Here is an 18,298-nt window from a genome sequence, read left to right as displayed (position 1 = left end):
GTTGCCAGAGGCTGGGAGGAGGGAGCAACTGGAAACGACTGCTCATCGGTGAGGGGTTTCTTTTCGGGTGATAAAAATTTTCTAAAATTAGATAGTGGTGATGGTTTTATAACTTATACTAAAAATCAATGAATCATACATTTTAAAAGGGTCAATTTTATGGTATGTGAATTATACTTCAATAAAACTGCTATAAAAAGTCATTCATGGACAATTAGGGAAATCTGTTGACTTGCTAGTAAATGATATTAAGAAATTATTAGTTTTTAAGTGTAATAATGGTATTATTATAGACTTTATTTTTACTTTTGCTTTTTTTTTTTGAGACAGGGTCTTGCCCTGTTACCCAGGCTGAAGTGAGTTGTGTGACCTCGGCTCACTGCAGCCTCTACCTCCTGGGCTCAAGTGATCCTCCTGCCTCAGTCACCAGCATAGCTGGGGCTACAGGTTCACGCCATTACACAAGGCTAATTTCGGTATTTTTTGTAGAGATGGGGTTTCACCACGTTGCCCAGGCTAGTGTCTAACTCGTGGGCTCAAGTGATCCACCCACCTCAGCCTCCCAAAGTGCTGGGATTACAGGCATGAGCCACCACACCCAGCCATTATGGACTTTAGAAAAGAGCCTATATCTTAGAAATACATACTGACATATTTACAGATAAAATGATAGAGTGTCTTAGATTTGCTTTAAAATAATCCAGTATGGGGTGAGGGGGTAGTAGGAGAGGGTCACAATGATAACTGACCACATATTGATAAATGAGAATGGCAGGTAAAAGATACTCTTCTTTCTACTTTTGTACACATTTGAGAACATTTTCATAATACACAATTTGAAACGTCTTTTTTAATCTCTGAAAAACTACAAACACCTACTAAACCCTGTTCTATAAATCACTACAGAATACCCCTCTAAACTGGAGAGGGCAGCTAATGAGAGAAACAAAAGAAACTACAGTATGTTCTATCTAAGAGTAAGAGAGAAGGCCGGGCGCGGTGGCTCACGCCTGTAATCCCAGCACTTTGGGAGGCCGAGACGGGCGGATCACTAGGTCAGGAGATCGAGACCATCCTGGCTAACACCGTGAAACCCCGTCTCTACTAAAAAATACAAAAAACTAGCTGGGTGAGGTGGTGGGCGCCTGTAGTCCCAGCTACTCGGGAGGCTGAGGCAGGAGAATGGCGTGAACCCGGGAGGCGGAGCTTGCAGTGAGCTGAGATCCGGCCACTGCACTCCAGCCTGGGCGACAGAGCCAGACTCCATCTCAAAAAAAAAAAAAAAAAAACAGAAGAGTAAGAGAGAAAAGATGTTTTTCTGTAAATTGCCAATTTGTAAGGAGAAAGTGCAGTAGACAAGAGAAAAAGCAAAAGTCATTTGCTCCTTAATTTTGGTTAACTAGGATACAGAACTAAGTTAATAATTCATTAATGCCATCAACTGCCAAGAGCTTAAAAATTTTAATTTGTCAGTTGCACCTACCTAATAAAACTTGTGAAGAGACCGTAACATAATATTTCACACAATGATGTGCTGAATATAATCTAATGTATTTGGCATACTTTGCAAATCAAATTAAACCTTGAAAAAAGATTTTCAAATTATATTCATGTTTTAAATATTTGGTTTAATGCGAATAATGCTAACTTATGGAATATTGCTAGAGGCATGCACAGCGAGGCAATGCAGATGGCAGAAAGAACACGTCAGCCGGGCCCTGGGGTCCAGTCCCAGATTTGGCCCTTGCGTAGCCTGACAAATCACTAAACCTCCCAGAGGCTTCATTCTCATCTATAAAATGGGCACAACGACACTTGCCTCACAGAAACGTGGAGGGGTAAAATGAGCTAATACATCCAAAATGTCTGCTGCAAAGTCCAGCCCTTGGTCAATCAATACCTGGTACCTATGAGTAGTATTCTGAATATCAGTGTTAAGTGCCAGTGTAGCACAGGCTTCTCACCGCTAAAAATCTGTAGTTGGCTTTTGACAGTGGTTGCAGAGGCTGTGTTCTGAGGCTAGAGGGTTTCGATGTCTTGGAATGGCAGGACTGACTTGCTTATTAACCTCTCCAACAGAAGCCTTCTGGTTATATTTAGTAATTCTCTGATCCATTAATTAATGAAGCCAATATTATTATAATTCTTTGATCTTCTAATTCATAGATCCACTATTGATATAACCGATTTTAAAAGTTGCAAAGGAATATTAAAGTATTTCATATTAAAGTACTTTAAAAGGGAAGCTGCCTAACTAGTCTGAACAGACAAGCAAAATTTCAAATGGGAAATACGAGCTACTCACTGGGTAATGCATAACAAAATAGACGATCCCAGATACACGGCACAACTATATTTTCATCTACATTTTACATGTTAAAAATCCCTGCGCTAACATGAAAATCAGCTGTGTGTGTATACAATGGATTGCTTGAACTCCAAACGACTCCCTGTCTTCTTGAAAACACATGTGAGCGAACCCCTGGCCTCCTAACCTTTGCCATGAACCCTGCTGTTGACCTCAGATTCAATGGAAAGAAAGAAGTGATTTTTTAGAACACAAATTCCTTCTGCTTATTAAGAAATACACACCACAGAACATTTAGAAACTAACTAAAAGTATTTAAAAATTCATAATCCTATTACTCAGGAAAAAACCCATGAATTACTTTTGCTATATAGTACTTCATTCCAGTCTTCTTTGCATAAGTTTTGTCTATTTAGTTGAAACGATATACTATATATAGTTTTATAGCCTGCATTTGACTCTGTAATGCATAAGCATTTTCCCTCTTGTACCAGTAACACAAACATTTTTAAAGACCACACAGCATTTAATCATATGGAGGCACCATCATCTTGGGCCATGCCCCTACTGCTTGCTGCTCCCTTATTGTTTCCCATCCAATTTTTCTCCATTGTGCACAGTGCTGCAATGAATTCCCTTATTCATCCATCATTTGTCTGTATTTACACTCACAACAGCAGTATCTAAGGGGTCTGTTCACTATATTCTGCTACCAGAGTATTGCCCCACTCCAACCGCAACTCTGAAAAACTCTTAAAAAATATCAAAGGAAAAGGAGAAAACAGAGTCTGGGGAGCTCACAGAGACTGAGGAAATCCTAAGACCCAAGGCAGTCTTCTCAAGGGAAAGAAGACCTGGGTAACTGGGGCAAGCAGGCCAACCTCAGGGACAGGAGAACAAGTGACAGCTCCCTCTCTACAGAATACCTATCCACAGGCCCAGCACATTACAGTGGCCCACAATGTCTCCCCATTTCAGGGAGCCTTGACCTTAGTTGTTAGTGAATTATTTCCATGAACCTGCAGTTCTCATCACCATGCTAATCAAGGCATATGAAGAATGATACAGTCAGTCAAAGCTTAGAGGTCATGATAACATTCTTTAGAGAAGTGGAGTATTATTGTGGAAAGGAATCAGAAAGATTATCTATGGCCCCACAGGTACTACGGCGGCCAGTGAGTGTTGACTGCAACCTAAAAACCAGGCAGCGGCTGCGGCAGCAGAAAGACACGTATTCTTCCCGCACAGGCTTTGAGCAGGACCCCCAGAGAGTACCTGCCCGCTTCTTGGTGGCACAGCCATCCCCAGCACTGGGCAGACAGCAAAAGCTGTACACCCAAACCTCAACATACTGAGTCAGCCCTGAGCATTAAAAAACTAACTCTGGGGGAGAAAATCACTTGATATTTAAAAATAAGAATGCAGGTCAGATGCAGTGGCTCACGCCTGTAATCTCAGCACTTTGGGAAGCCAAGGCAGGCGGATCACCTAAGGTCAAGAGTTCAAGACCAGCCTGGCCAACATGGTGAAACCCTGTGTCTACTAAAAATACAAAAAAATTAGCTGGGTGTGGTGGCATGTGCCTGTAGTCCCAGGTACTTGGGAAGCTGAGGCTGGAGAATTGCTTGAACTCAGGAGGCGGAGGTTGCAGAGAACCAATATCACACCACTGCACTCCAGCTTGGGCAACAGAGCAAGAACCTGTCTCAGAAACAAAAATAAGAATGTCATGTGTCCAGGCTACTTCAAGTCTATATGAGGATGGCAGGTCAAAATATTATGAAGTGATAATTGTGTGGCTACTTAAAACCAAAGGGGATTTGCCTAAAATCCATCTCGCCTAAAAGATGCCCCACTCCAACCACGACCACAGAGAGCCAGCTCTAAAGACAGACAGAGGTATGGGCACCAGTTTCCAAGCGCCCACATGGCAGCTCCCTCAAAGATGAGCACAGCCAGGGCAGCTGCTGCAAGCACACCCCTCCTGCAGGCACATCCCTCCCATGGCACACCCCTCCCATGGGCACGCCCCTCCTGCCCCTGTTTCCACTGTCCTCTAATTAGCTGCACAGAAAGTAGGGAGCCCAAAGTCCCTCCATTCAGGGATGCAGCCCACTCACCTGCTTTCTTGTGAATTGTTTTTTCTACTTCTTGGTGTGACCTTCTGGCAACTAAGCTTTGATTTACTTTCAGTTAGGAAAAGAATGTTTATAAAGAAACATCAGACGACTACGAAAAAATTTATTTTTCTGTGTAGTTATGAAATTCAAATGTCATTCTTAATCAAGAAAACAAAACTCTTGGGCATGCCCTGTTATTTTCTTCCCATAGTTTTCTAAAAATAAGGAAGTTTCAGAAGTCTGAAGTTTTATATAAAGCAGCACCTTCAAATGTACCCTTTCAGACACAGCAGTCATCAGATTTATTTGTGGAAAGCTGGGTAGGTCAAGAATACTTAGAATAATGCGGTTTATATTTAAAATACCTGAATCACTTTGTAACTCAGAAGGAAAAAAGGTTACTTAAAATGATTATTCAAAATGCAGACATCAGCCCAACAGGTGTAGCCATCTCACACGGAGCTGGTGATAACTACCTGGGACGACAAAGAAACTGATTTCTTCCCACAGATGTGTGGAAATGCATCCAAGTACTTGAGAAAAAAACTCAAAGATGCAACCTTAGACAGTCCTCCCTCCTGACTCCAAGGAAAATACACATTAACTGTGAAATAATTTGTTAAGTTGAAATAACAATGAAAGGTAGTCCTTTTGTTGTTTTTGTTTTGAGATAGGGTCTTGCTCTGTCGCCCAGCTGGAGTACAGTGGTGCTCTCTGCAGCCTTGGCCTCCTGGGCTCAAGCAACCTCCTACCTCAGCCTCCTGAGTAGCTGGGACCACAGGCACTTGCCACCACACCCAGCTAATTTTTAAACCTTTTGTAGGGATGAGGTCTCACTATGTTGCCTAGATGGGTCTTGAACTCCTGGGCTCAGGTGATCCGACCGCCTCAGCCTTCCAAAGTGCTGGGATTACAGGCGTGTGCCACTGTGTCTAGCCAATGAAAGGTATTTTTAAAGGAACATCTAAATGTTGTAATCTCAAAAAACGTTTTTGCCAAAGGCATCTCACAGCCAAGACGAATTCTCTTTTCTACAGTTAGTCACGAGGAAGAGTGATTCTGGCTAAAGATGAACCATGCGCGAGTTCACGCAGACACAAGGGCGCCAGCTAGCAGGACAGAAATTGTTATGAGTGTTTTAGTTCTAAAATTGTCTAATTCCATTATCTTCTAAGAAGATAATGACAAAATTATTTAACACAAATATTGCTTCTTAATATCTCATTCCCAAGAGCCACAGGGACATGAAATGATGACTTAAATTTGCGAGAAATCTACTAGGGACAGAACTCTGTAGCAGGTGATGTCTTTGCGGACAGCAGAGGAGATTCAAAAGGAACAGAGGGCTTTGCATGGGAGTGGCTTGCTGGGCAGCTAGAAGAGGGGAAAAGCTAGTGATAACATAGGATTCCGAGTTTCTGAAAGGAAGGCCCGCCACCTCTGCACCCCCAGTGCTTGGCTCAGAGCTTTGAATGTGGCATATGATCGAGTGCTGCTGTGCTGAACTGAATTATAGTATAAGTTAAGTACATATAAAGAAATAAGAGTTTTCAAAAACCAGCTAGGTAGAACAACCTCCAAAAGCGGCCCAAAGGACTGTAGTTCTTTCTCAAGCTCTCTCCATCCCAGAGAATCTTGATAAAAAACTGTTCTCAGTGGTTCATTTGGACTGTTCCTTGCTTGACTCAACCAGCATTTAATGATCACCTACAAAGGTACATCACTGGGCTATACAATTCACCAACTTCAAGCCCCAAAATACTATCACACTTCATGTGATTATGTTGACAGTGCTAAGACTGTTTTCTTGTTATTCTAAGTTTTGATTCTCTGTCAATATTAAAGAGCACAATGTGTTTGCTAGAGCAAGATTCTACCTTGAGACTAATTCTACTAAAGTTCCTGTGTCACTCAAATGCCCACCTTTGGTAGGTCCTTTCCTGTTAAGCACGGCTTGCTGTTCCTCAGTAATGTTCAGCCGCCGAACCACATCAGCTAGAGCTGATTTGAGCAGCTGGATGTCGTCTTCTTGCATCTGGACTCTCTGCTCCAGTGAAGCAATGCGGTCTGTCACCTCCATGCTACTTGCAGCAGAAGCGCTGTCATCTAAACCAAAGAAAGGATCAAGTGAGTTTCAAGTGTTCCCCGGAAATCAGATCGATAAACATACTCTATCTAGCACGTTGTTTTAAGCCCATTGTTTTAACATAATAACACTTACGGACTAAAGATACTGCTCTTATGCAGAAATCATGTGAAATCTTTAGCTGTGTGTAACTACAACTCTTCATTCTACAATGGTCTTTTCATTCTCTACATTTGCGCTCTTCATTTTAAAGTGTGGTTTTAATTGTCATTATACTTTTCGACATGCAGGCCAAATTGTTTTCAGCAATACTGCAGAACCTTAGCAGTGGGAAGTCTACTTCAACTTCCCACATATTGCAGAAACCCAGTCTGCATGGTCTTCCAGCTTGTGCTCCAGCTATGTTAACTGACAGGTAGGTCATACAATCACAAGGCCACCCTATCCATTGGTCAAGACTCTGAAGGATAAAGCAATATGAGTTTGGCAAGCGACTCTTACAATTATGGTAATCATATTTTCTGACATAGAATCATAATTCCCAACTCCTTATCAGGGTCTGTAAAGCTCTCCATGATCTTCTTGCCTCTCCAATCTCATTTGACATCATTCTTCCCTTCACTTACTGTGCTCTCCAATCAGAGAACCCAGAGAGCACTTTGGGAGGCTGAGGTGGGCAAGCTGCTTGAGTTCAAGAGTTTGATACCAGTCTAGGCAACATGACAAAACTCTGCCTCTACAAAATACCAAAAAAAAAAAAAAAAAAAAAAAATTAGCCACGTGTGGTGGTTATGTACCTGTAGTACCAGCTACTCAGGAGGCTGAGTTGGGACAGTTTCTTGGGGCCCAAGAGGTCAAGGCTGCAGTGAGCTGAGATTGTGCCACTGCACTCCAGCCTGGGTGACACAGCAAGACCCTGGGTGACAGGGTCGCCCAGGCCGGAGTGCAGTGGCGCAAAAACAAAACAAATGGCCAAAATAGCGCAAATTTAATGAACAGAAATATACAATTACAGGCCAGGTACAGTGGCTCATGTCTGTAATCCCAACACTTTGGGAGGTCAAGGCAAATGGATCACCTGAGGTCAGGTGTTCAAGACCAGTCTGGCCAACATGGTGAAACTCCATCTCTACTAAAAATTCAAAAATTAGCTAGGTATGGTAGTGCGCACCTATAGTACCAGCTACTTGGGAGGCTCAGGTGGGAGTCTCATCACTTGAACCAATGAGCCAAGACTGCACCACTGCATTCCAGCCTGGGCAACAGAGCAAGACTCTGTTTCAAAAAAAAAAAAAAAAAAAAAAAAGGCCGGGCGCAGTGGCTCACGCCTGTAATCCCAGCACTTTGGGAGGCCGAGGCGGGCGGATCACGAGGTCAGGAGGTTGAGACCATCCTGGCTAACACGGTGAAACCCCGTCTCTACTAAAAATATAAAAAATTAGCTGGGTGTGGTGGCGGGCGCCTGTAGTCCCAGCTACTTGGGAGGCTGAGGCAGGAGAATGGCGTGAACCCGGGAGGCGGAGCTTGCAGTGAGCCAAGATTGTGCCACTGCACTCCAGCCTGGGCGACAGAGCGAGACTCCATCTCAAAAAAAAAAAAAAAACAAAAAAAAACATACACACACACATATATATATACACACACACACAATTACAAAATACTAATCAAAGACTAAGCAAAATAAACACAAAACAGCCCACCTCAAGGCACATTATAGTCAAACTGTTGAAAACCAAAGATAAAGAACAAACACCAAAAGCAGCAAGAGAAAAATGACATATTAAATACAAGAGAACTGCAGTCTGATTAACAGCTGACTTTTTTTTTTTTTTTTTTTTTTTTTTTTTTTTTTTTTTGGAGACGGAGTCTTGCTCTGTCGCCCGGGCTGGAGTGCAGTGGCTGGATCTCAGCTTACTGCAAGCTCCACCTCCCGGGTTTACGCCATTCTCCTGCCTCAGCCTCCCGAGTAGCTGGGACTACAGGCGCCCGCCACTTCGCCCGGCTAGTTTTTTGTGTTTTTAGTAGAGACGGGGTTTCACCGTGTTAGCCAGGATGGTCTCGATCTCCTGACCTCGTGATCCGCCCATCTCGGCCTCCCAAAGTGCTGGGATTACAGGCTTGAGCCACCGCGCCCGGCCTAACAGCTGACTTATCATCAACTATGGAGACCAGAAGAGAGCGGAACTACATCTTTAAAGTACGGGGTGAGAAAAAACTAAATCCAGAATTTTACATCCAGCAAAATATCTTCCAAAAAAGCAAGTAAAATAAAGACATTTTCAGAGGAACAAAACTAGAAAGAATTAATCACCAAAAGACCTGCACTGCAAGAAATGCTAATAAAAGTTCTTCAGGCTAAAGAGAAATTGTATAAGATACAAACTCAGACCCTAAGGAAAAAATGAAGAGCACTGGAAATGATAAATACCTGAATCAGTTCAAAGACTCATTTTTTTTCCTTTTTCCATTTTCCTTTTATGTTATCATGAAACCGTAAAATTTTTTTTTTTTTTTGACAGGGTCTTACTCAGTTGCCCAGGCTTGAGTACAGTGGTGTGATCACAGTCACTGCGGCCTCCATCTCCTAGGCTCAGGTGATCCTCCCACCTCAGCCTTTTGAGGATCTGGGACTACAGGCACACCCCACCATAATTGGCTAATTTTTAAATTTTTTATAGAGGCAGGGTCTCACTGTGTTGCCCCGGCTGGTCTTGAACCCCTGGTCTCAAGTGATCCTGCTTCGTCCCCCCAAAGTTCTGGGATTACAGGTGTTAGCCACTGCACCCAGCCTTGAACCTTCAAATTTCTAAAGACAGAAATTAAAATATTGTCTTATAGCGTTTATAATGTATTTTTATGTAATACATATGAGTACCATAACATAAAAGATGGGGTAAATATGGATCTGCAAGATTTCAATATTTTATATGAAGTATACATTATATGTGGTTTTTATTGATTTCAACTGACAAAAATTGTATATATTGTATATAACATGTTTTAAAATACACACATACATTGTGGAATGGCAAAATTGAGCTAACACATGTACTACGTCACATACTTATTTTTGTGGTGAGAACACTTAAAATCTACTCCCTTAGCAGTTCTCAAGAATACGTACATGTTATTAACTATAGTCATAATGTTGTACAATAGATCTCATGTAAGTAGTTATTATTAACTGTAAGGGGTTAGTATTAACCGTAGTGGAAAAGTCACAGATGTTTATTGCAATCCCTCATAAATGACTAAAGAATGCAAAGGAGTGTAGCTAAAAAGCCAACAGAAAATTTAAAATGAAATTCTATATTCAAATAATTCAAAAGAAGGAAGGAAAAGAGTAACAGAGGTACAAAAAAGAAAGACAAGTAAAAAATAAAATGCTAACCCCAAACCTAGTATAGCAATAATTATATTACATGTTACATTAAACCAGTAATTTCATTAAACATACCAATTAAAAGGCAGAAGAAGTCAGAATACATTTTTTTTTTAAAAAAAGCAAAACCCAACTATATGCTGTCTACAAGAGATACACTTTATTTTACTTTTTAAAAATCTTTTTAAATTTATTATTATTATACTTTACATTCTAGGGTACATGTGCACAATGTGCAGGTTTGCTACATATGTATACATGTGCCATGTTGGTGTACTGCACCCATCAACTTGTCATTTACATTAGGTATATCTCTCAATTCCATCCCTCCTGCCTCCCCCCACCCCATGACAGGCCCCGGTGTGTGATGCTCCCCACCCTGTGTCCAAGTGTTCTCATTGCTCAGTCCCCACCTATGAGTAAGAACATGCAGTGTTTGATTTTCTGTCCTTGCAATAGTTTGCTCAGAATGATGGTTTCTAGCTTCATCCATGTCCCCACAAAGGACATGAACTCATCCTTTTTTATGGCTGCACAGTATTCTATGGTGTGTATTTGCCACATTTTCTTAATCCAGTCTATCACTGATGGACATCTGGGGTGGTTTGAAGTCTTTGCTATTGTGCATAGTGCCACGATAAACATACGTGTGCATGTGTCTTTAATAGCAGCATGATTTATAATCCTTTGGGTATATACCCAGTAATGGGATGGCTGGGTCAAATGGTAATTCTAGTTTCAGATCCTTGAGGAATTGCCACACTGTCTTTCACAATGGTTGAACTAGTTTACAGTTCCACCAACAGTGTAAAAGTGTTCCTATTTCTCCACATCCTCTCCAGCACCTGTTGTTTCCTGACTTTTTAATGATTGCCATTCTAACTGGTGTGAGATGGTATCTCATTGTGGTTTTGATTTGCATTAAGAGATACATTTTAAATACAAAGATACAGATAGGTTGAAAGTATATGAACGGAAAAAATATATACCATGGAAACAATAAGCATAAAAAGGCTGGATGTAATATCAGATAGAATAGATGTCAAATAAAATGTATTACCAGAAATAAAAAGGGCCATTTCATAATGAAAAAAGGGTCAATTATCAGAAAAACAGAACAATCACAAACATATGTGCCTAATAGAGCTTTAAAATATATGAAGCAAAACTGACAGAATTAAAATTGGAAACAGACAATTCTATAATTTTTCCCAAAGATTTTAATGTCCCTCTCTCAGCAACTGATAGAACAACTAATTTAAAAAATCAGTAAAAGCTTGGGCGGCATAGCAAGATCTCATCTCTATAAAAAATTTAAGGCCGGGCGCGGCTGCTCAAGCCTGTAATCCCAGCACTTTGGGAGGTTGAGGTGGGCGGATCACGAGGTCAGGAGATTGAGACCATCCTGGCTAACACGGTGAAACCCTGTCTCTACCAAAACTACAAAAAATTAGCCAGGCATGGTGGTGGGCGCCTGTAGTCCCAGCTACTCAGGAGGATGAGGCAGGAGAATGGCGTGAACCTGGGAGGCGGAGCTTGCAGTGAGCCGAGATTGCACCACTGCACTCCAGCCTGGGCCACAGAGCAAGACTCTGTCTCAAAAAAAAAAAAAAAAAAAAAGAATTTAAAAACTGGTTGGGTGTGGTGGCACATGCCTGTAGTCCCAGCTACTTGGGAGGCTTAGATGGGAGGATCATTGAGCCCAGGAGATCAAGGCTACAGTGAACTATGATCATGCCACTGCACTGTAGCCTTGAAAACAGAATGAGATTCTACCTTAAAACAAACAAACAGGCCAGGTGCAATGGCTCACGCCTGTAATCCCAGCATTTTGGGAGGCTGAGATGGGCGGATCACGAGGTCAGGAGATCGAGACCATCCTGGCTAACACGGTGAAACCCTGTCTCTACTAAAAATACAAAAATTAGCTGGGCACGGTGGCGGGCACCTGTAGTCCTAGCTACATGGGAGGCTGAGGCAGGAGAATGGCGTGAACCTGGGAGGCGGAGCTTGCCGTGAGTGGAGATCGCGCCACTGCACTCCAGCCTGGGCGACAGAGCAAGACTCCATCTCAAAAACAAAACAAAACAAAACAAAAAACCAAAAAACCAGTACAGACACAGAATGTTTGAACAACACTATAAACCATGTTGACTTAATTGATAGGTAGAGAAAACTGTAGCTAACTATGTCACTGCATATGGTACATTTTCAGGACACATCATATTCTGGGTCATTAAACAGATCTGGATAAATTTAAAGACTGAAAGAGTATGTTCTCTGACTACAATGATATTGTTAGAAATCAACTACAAATATTTGGAAATGAAGCAATATATTTCTAAATAATCATTGGATCAAAGAAGATATCAGGAAAATTAGAAAATATTTTAATCAAATGATAATGAAAATGCAACATAGCAAAATACGTGGAATGCAGCTAAAGCAGAGCTTTGAGGAAATCTAATAGCTTTAAAACCACTGTTTCAGAAAAGGAGAATCTTGTTATCTGAAAAGGTCAACAAAATGTAAGCTCCATAAAGCAGGAATCTTTTCTGTTGGTTCACTACTCTGCCCCTCAACCTAACACACAGTGGGAACTAAATAAATATTTGGTAAATTAATGAATAATCAGGTAAATGAGTGTCTCTTTTGAAGCATGCATTAAATTAGTTGTTAGGGATAAAAGATGATTGGCTTCCACAGCTATCCTTAAGAAGCTCTCTGTCTAGTGGAGAAGACACATGCCTACAAATTTCTAAAATAATTTGATGTTATATAAATATACAAAGTGATAAGTGAACAAAGAAAATATTAGTTGTATTTGGAAAAATGGGATCAAGCAGGGGTTGGCCTTGAAGAATAAAAATATTCACCAGGGCCGGGTGTGGTGGCTCATGCCTGTAATCCCAGCACTTTAGGAGGCCAAGGCAGATGGATCACCTGAGGTCAGGAGTTTAAGACCAGTCTGGCCAACATGGCAAAACCCCATCTCTACTAAAAATATAAAAATTAGCCGGGCGTGGTGGCACACACCTGTAGTCCCAGCTACTCAGGAGGCTAAGGCAGGAGAATTGCTTGAACCTGGGAGGCGGAGGTTGCAGTGAGCTGAGATCGTGCCATTGCACTCCAGCCTGGGTTACAGAGCAAGACTCTGTATTTAAAAAAAAAAAAAAAAAAAAAAAAAAAAAAAAAAAAAATCACCAGGTAAAAAAGAATGGCATTCCAAGCAAAGGAAATAAACAATTTAAACAAAAATGCAGAAATATGAAAACATATGGAATATTCAGATAATAGTAAGTGGCCTCTGACATTGAAATCTGTCACCTTGTAACTTCTGCTTCCTGGATAAATAATTGTCTTGCCCTTAAATTCAGACTCTGTCAATTTTCTAAGTAACGAATAATTGTTTCACACATAGAAATAGTTTTCAAGTGTGTCTATGGCACTTCTGAGAGAGAATAACATATACCTATTAACCAAGAGAGCCGCTAAGCTCTTACAAAAAAATGTGTAGGTCTTTTTAAAATTATGTCTTAAGCGTACCTCTTTAAAGAAATAAAACTATAAAGCAAGAACAACTCGTAAATATCCTTTTCTCATGCTCCTCCTCTCCTAGATCTAAATATACTATTCTTTATGCTCCCAATGTAGGATCCATACTGTTTGTTAGGAGTACTGGTGGGGATGTGTGCGTGTCCTCTTTTTCTGTTTCTCTCTGTTGAATGAGAAATATAAAGAACTTTACAAACTCAGCAGTGAGAAAACAACCCAATTTTAAAAATAGGCAAAGGGAAAAAATGGGCAAAAGACTTAAATAGGCCACCAAAGAGGTTATACAGGTAACAAGCAGGCGCAGGAAAAGACGTTCAACATCATTAGTCATGATGGAAATGCAAATTAAAACTACAATGAGATATCCCTACACATCTATTAGGATGGTTAAAAGTAAAAATGCTGACAACACCAAGTGCAGTGAGAATACGGAGCAAACGAAACACACTCTCCCCCACTGCTGGTGGGCACATAAAGTGACATGGCCACCCTGGAAAACAGTTTAGCAGTTTCTTATAAACACATATTTCCCATATGACCTAGCAATTCTGTAGTATTTGCTCTAGAAAAATAAACACATATTCATACAAAAACTGGTACGCCAATGTTTACGGTGGCTCTGTTCAGACTTGATAGAAACTAGAGACAACTCAAAGGCCCTTCAACTGATGAATGGAGAAACTGTGGTGCACTCATACAATGGAATATACTCAGTAATAAAATGGGATGAATGACTGATACACAAAACAACTCGCGTGGGTCTCAAAAGTATTATACTGAATGAAGACAGCCCATCTCAAAAGGTTACGTGCTATATTATTCCATCTATATCACATTCTCCAAAGTCAAAACTGTAATGAAGGAGAATGGATCAGCGGTTGCCAAATGTTGGGTTGGGGACACTGCAAAAGGGAATATTGGAGGTAATTGGAATGTTCTATATCCTTAGTGGTGGTTGATACATTAAACTATACTGTGTTAAAATACATAGAATTATCTCAAAAATGACAGTTTTTATTGAATGTTAACATATAAAATAAAGTAATTTCATGAGTTCAAGTAAGATAAGGTCCACCTATTGGTTTTGCCAATTTAGAAGTTATTTTTGCTTGTTGAGATTGGTTGCTATTATACTATGAGAGCTCAGCAGAGAAATATTTCAATGAAAACTAAGTACTTGTTGCTCAAGGGAAAGAGACTGTCCTTAAGTGCTATGTAACTTCTTGTGAATGGACAGTAGTTCTGTGGAATTTCTCCATTTGTCCTTTGACTTTGGCTAGGAGGGAAAGAAAATCTCACTTCATAATGTCAAGCCACTGGGAGAGAGAAGTGGGGAAGATAAGAAGGTGTTTTGTATCTGTCTTTCCTCTGAGGAGTAATTAAACAGTTCTGTGAAATCCTCTAACATGTGAATAAAAGAAGACAGGGTCAGGTTCGGTGTAACAACCATTGTGTAGGACGCTGGGTCAACACACGCCTACCCAGGAAGGTCTCTGGACTCAGGAGGAAGGCAGGGAGAGTTCTACTAAGGTAGGAGAAGACATTCCAGAGCTAAGTCAGTGTTGACAGCGCTAGCAGCAGAGGCATAGACTTTAGTCTTTAAGAGCATGGACTATGGAGTCAAGCTACCTGGGTTCAAATCCCAGCTCTGCTACTTACTAGCTACATGACCTAGGACAAATTACTTAATCTCTATCTGCCTCTATATAAAAAACAGAGACAACAAGAGTATTTCACAGGGTTATTATAATATTAAATGAGTTGACATCTGTAGAATACTTAGAATACATTTTTGCATATAGTGTATGTATAAATAAATGTAAGCTATGATTAAGGTATTGTCATTATTGTTGTTGTTGTTGTTTCCAATAAAAATTACCAAAATAAATCCAAGTTTAACAAAATTCCTATGTGCTGTCTCAACAGTTATGCAAATTGGCACTAAATAATTAATTAGAAATTAGTGTTTAATTAATAATATTTGCTTTTTAAGTCATGAAAGAATCTGTACACAGAACCACGCATTTATGTTTTTCTTTAGCGATAGTGTCTCACTCTGTTGCCTAGGCTGGAGTGCAGTGGTGCGATTATAGCTCACTAGAGCCTTGACCTGGGCTCAAACAATCCTCCTATCTTAGCCTGCTGAGTAGCTGGAACTACAGATGCACACCGCCACATCTAGGTAATTTTAAACTTTTTATAGAGATGGGGTCTCATTATGTTGCACAGGCTGGTCTTGAACTCCTAGTTTCAAGCAATTATCCTGCCTCAGCCTCTCAAAGTGCTGGGATTCCACAGGCATGAGCCACCACACCCGGCGGTGTGGTGAACTGCGTTTCTATGACATTTTTGGGTTGTTCGTGTAGACAGCAGCTTCTAGAGAAGGCACACACTCTCACTGCTGGGACTCAAGCACATTTATTGTGGCTGCCAGCACAGGACTGAGGAGGAAAACGGTGGTCTCTGGAGTATAACCTTGCATTTTCAAATCGGTATTATAAAACAACACGCAGAGTAAGACAAGACTGGCCTGCTCTCTGTACTCAAAAACTGTAGCATCACTGTGGTCTCAGTGGCTTTAATGAAACTGCATAAATCAGAATATTTAAATTATATTGCTAAATTGATACAGGAAAAAGTTTAATTTTCATATTTTAATAAAAACCCCCGCCACCTCAATATTTGCCTTCAGATACAAACGGTTAAAAAGTGAAACATCAGATCTGCTTACGAGAGCCCTCATTTGTGAGATTTGCTGAAGTTTTCCCCATGACATAATCCTAGTGCTGTTCAGATCCTGCCAAAATCACTGCTTTAACCTGTAATGGATTTTCTTCCTTCTGTTTCTGCAGGTAATTAATCTGAAGAATATGACTGGGAGACTTCTTGGCAGCAGCCTTGGCTGTCTGAGGTTCTTAACCTTCTTGTGTACAGAAAAGACCAGTGTTGTTCAAATGACTTTACACTTCAATTAAGCTGGGGGAAAAACTGATTAGCATAATGAAAAACAAAGCCTAAAGCTTGCTTTAACCAACACAAACCATTTGAACCTCCAAACATTTCATAGGATTCCATAGCACAAGATGTGAAATTTCATCTGAATTTCATCAAAGAAAACCTCAGGTTAGGAATGCAGCACCAATAAAACCTTAACAACTTATTTATTTTAAAGTCATTTTTGTTCCTATACGTCTCAAATCTATCTGTGGAGGTCATTAAAACAGTGTCAATAATTGAGCTTCAGCTTTTTTTCCCCTAAGTTTTTACATTCTTGTCTATTATCACTTTATAGTGTTAGAGGGAGGTTTGAAGAAGACAATATTCTCTAAACTTTTACCTCTTGGGTTTTCTAAAACTTCTGTGTGAACTGGAGCTCCGGTTGGGCTGGGCACCTCCTCCTTTCCAGATCTGTTTACATATGGCAGTGTGTAACTGTGTCTACGGGGTGGGCACCTGCTCCTTTCCAGATCTGTTTACATATGGCAGTGTGTAACTGTGTCTACAGGGCAGTGTCCCTATCTCAGTAGCAGGGAATGATCTCCCAGGTTGCGATCCCGCGGCACACACTGGCTCTTTGGGCACAGGGTAGACAAGATTCAATCGGAGGGAAAACTGAACCTCCAGTGGTGCAAGGCATTGATGCGGATGTCTTAGCTGCCCAACCACTCTGAAAGCCACTCTGCAGCCTCTGCCAACAGCCCTTCTCAGGGCTACATGTTCCAACTTCGCGGCATTTTGTCAAGGGCCAAACACTGTTGAGACTAGCCTACTAAGGGTTACGGATACTGCCCTGTCCAGGTCCTGGGGCTTTAGAGGCACAACAGAGAGAGCACTGATTTGGGATTCAAATTGAGCAGTAGCCAATTCCTAGATCTGTCCCCTATTAGCTACGTGACCTAATACCACCTGCCTTCTGACGTTCCTGCGAAGATGAATGTTAACGTGTATGAAACTTCTAATACTCTGATGGCATACAGACACTCAACACAAATGGTACTTTAGCCTTACTAGAATCCATTGTTATGAATATTCCTGTTTTGTTTATGAGAGCAAAAAGCAAACATCGATCTTCAGTGAAATCAATGATTAACAATAATTATTGAACAAATTCTGCAAAGACTGTGCAGTTTTCTCTCTGCAGCACCTCTGGCCAAGTTGAGAAAATGTGATGTTAGCCTTAAGATAAGGCATGGTTTGGCTGGGTGCGGTGGCTCATGCCTGTAATCCCAGCACTTTGGGAGGCCGAGGCGGGAGGATCACGAGGTCAGGAGATCGAGACCATCCTGGCTAACACGGTGAAACCCCGTCTCTACTAAAAATACAAAAAATTAGCCGGGCGTGGTGGTGCGCGCCTGTAGTCCCAGCTACTTGGAGGCTGAGGCAGGAGAATGGCGTGAACCTGGGAGGCGGAGCTTGCAGTGAGCCAAGAGCCCGCCACTGCACTCCAGCCTGGGCGACAAAACGAGACTCCGTCTCAGGGGAAAAAAAAAAAAAAAAAAAAGAAACGGCATGGTTTGATGCCACATGAGCCCTCTCACTTGGCAGCACATGACCAGAGGCAAAAGGACAGGCCAAGTGTTACCTCCTCCAGCCTTCAGCTCCAATTTGACTCTCTTGAGAACCCAGACAAGCACCAGCTTCTTTCTGAGTTTCAAGGGATGCCACGGGTCTGGACAGCCCCTATATCACCCCCCGTTTCAGAAGCAAAAAGAAGACCTTGTAGCTCTGCTTTTACCATAGGTCCTCATGTAGCTATTTATGGATCTGACTTTGAAGTTTAATTACTTTTTTTCTTACTGTAAAAAGCAGAACAAAAGGGTCTCCGGTAACATGATGTGTATTATTCT

At 41.2% G+C, this 18,298-nt stretch overlaps 1 protein-coding gene across 5 annotated transcripts in view; it reads right to left on the bottom strand.

Annotated features, from left to right (window-relative positions):
- Nucleotides 1-18,298, bottom strand: part of EML1 (EMAP like 1) — a 208,877-nt gene that overhangs the window by 86,973 nt on the left and 103,606 nt on the right. For all 5 annotated transcript variants that reach the window (XM_037984484.2, XM_037984480.2, XM_037984479.2 and 2 more), the window contains exon 2: nt 6,352-6,534. In XM_037984484.2, the coding sequence (XP_037840412.1) occupies nt 6,352-6,534 (183 nt within the window). The remainder of the gene's footprint in view (nt 1-6,351; nt 6,535-18,298) is intronic.

The sequence above is a fragment of the Chlorocebus sabaeus genome, chromosome 24 (assembly GCF_047675955.1).
Source record: "Chlorocebus sabaeus isolate Y175 chromosome 24, mChlSab1.0.hap1, whole genome shotgun sequence".
Lineage (NCBI taxonomy): Eukaryota > Metazoa > Chordata > Mammalia > Primates > Cercopithecidae > Chlorocebus > Chlorocebus sabaeus.
The sequence above is the reverse complement of the archived record's forward strand: the minus strand, read 5'-3'. Positions and strand labels throughout refer to the sequence as shown.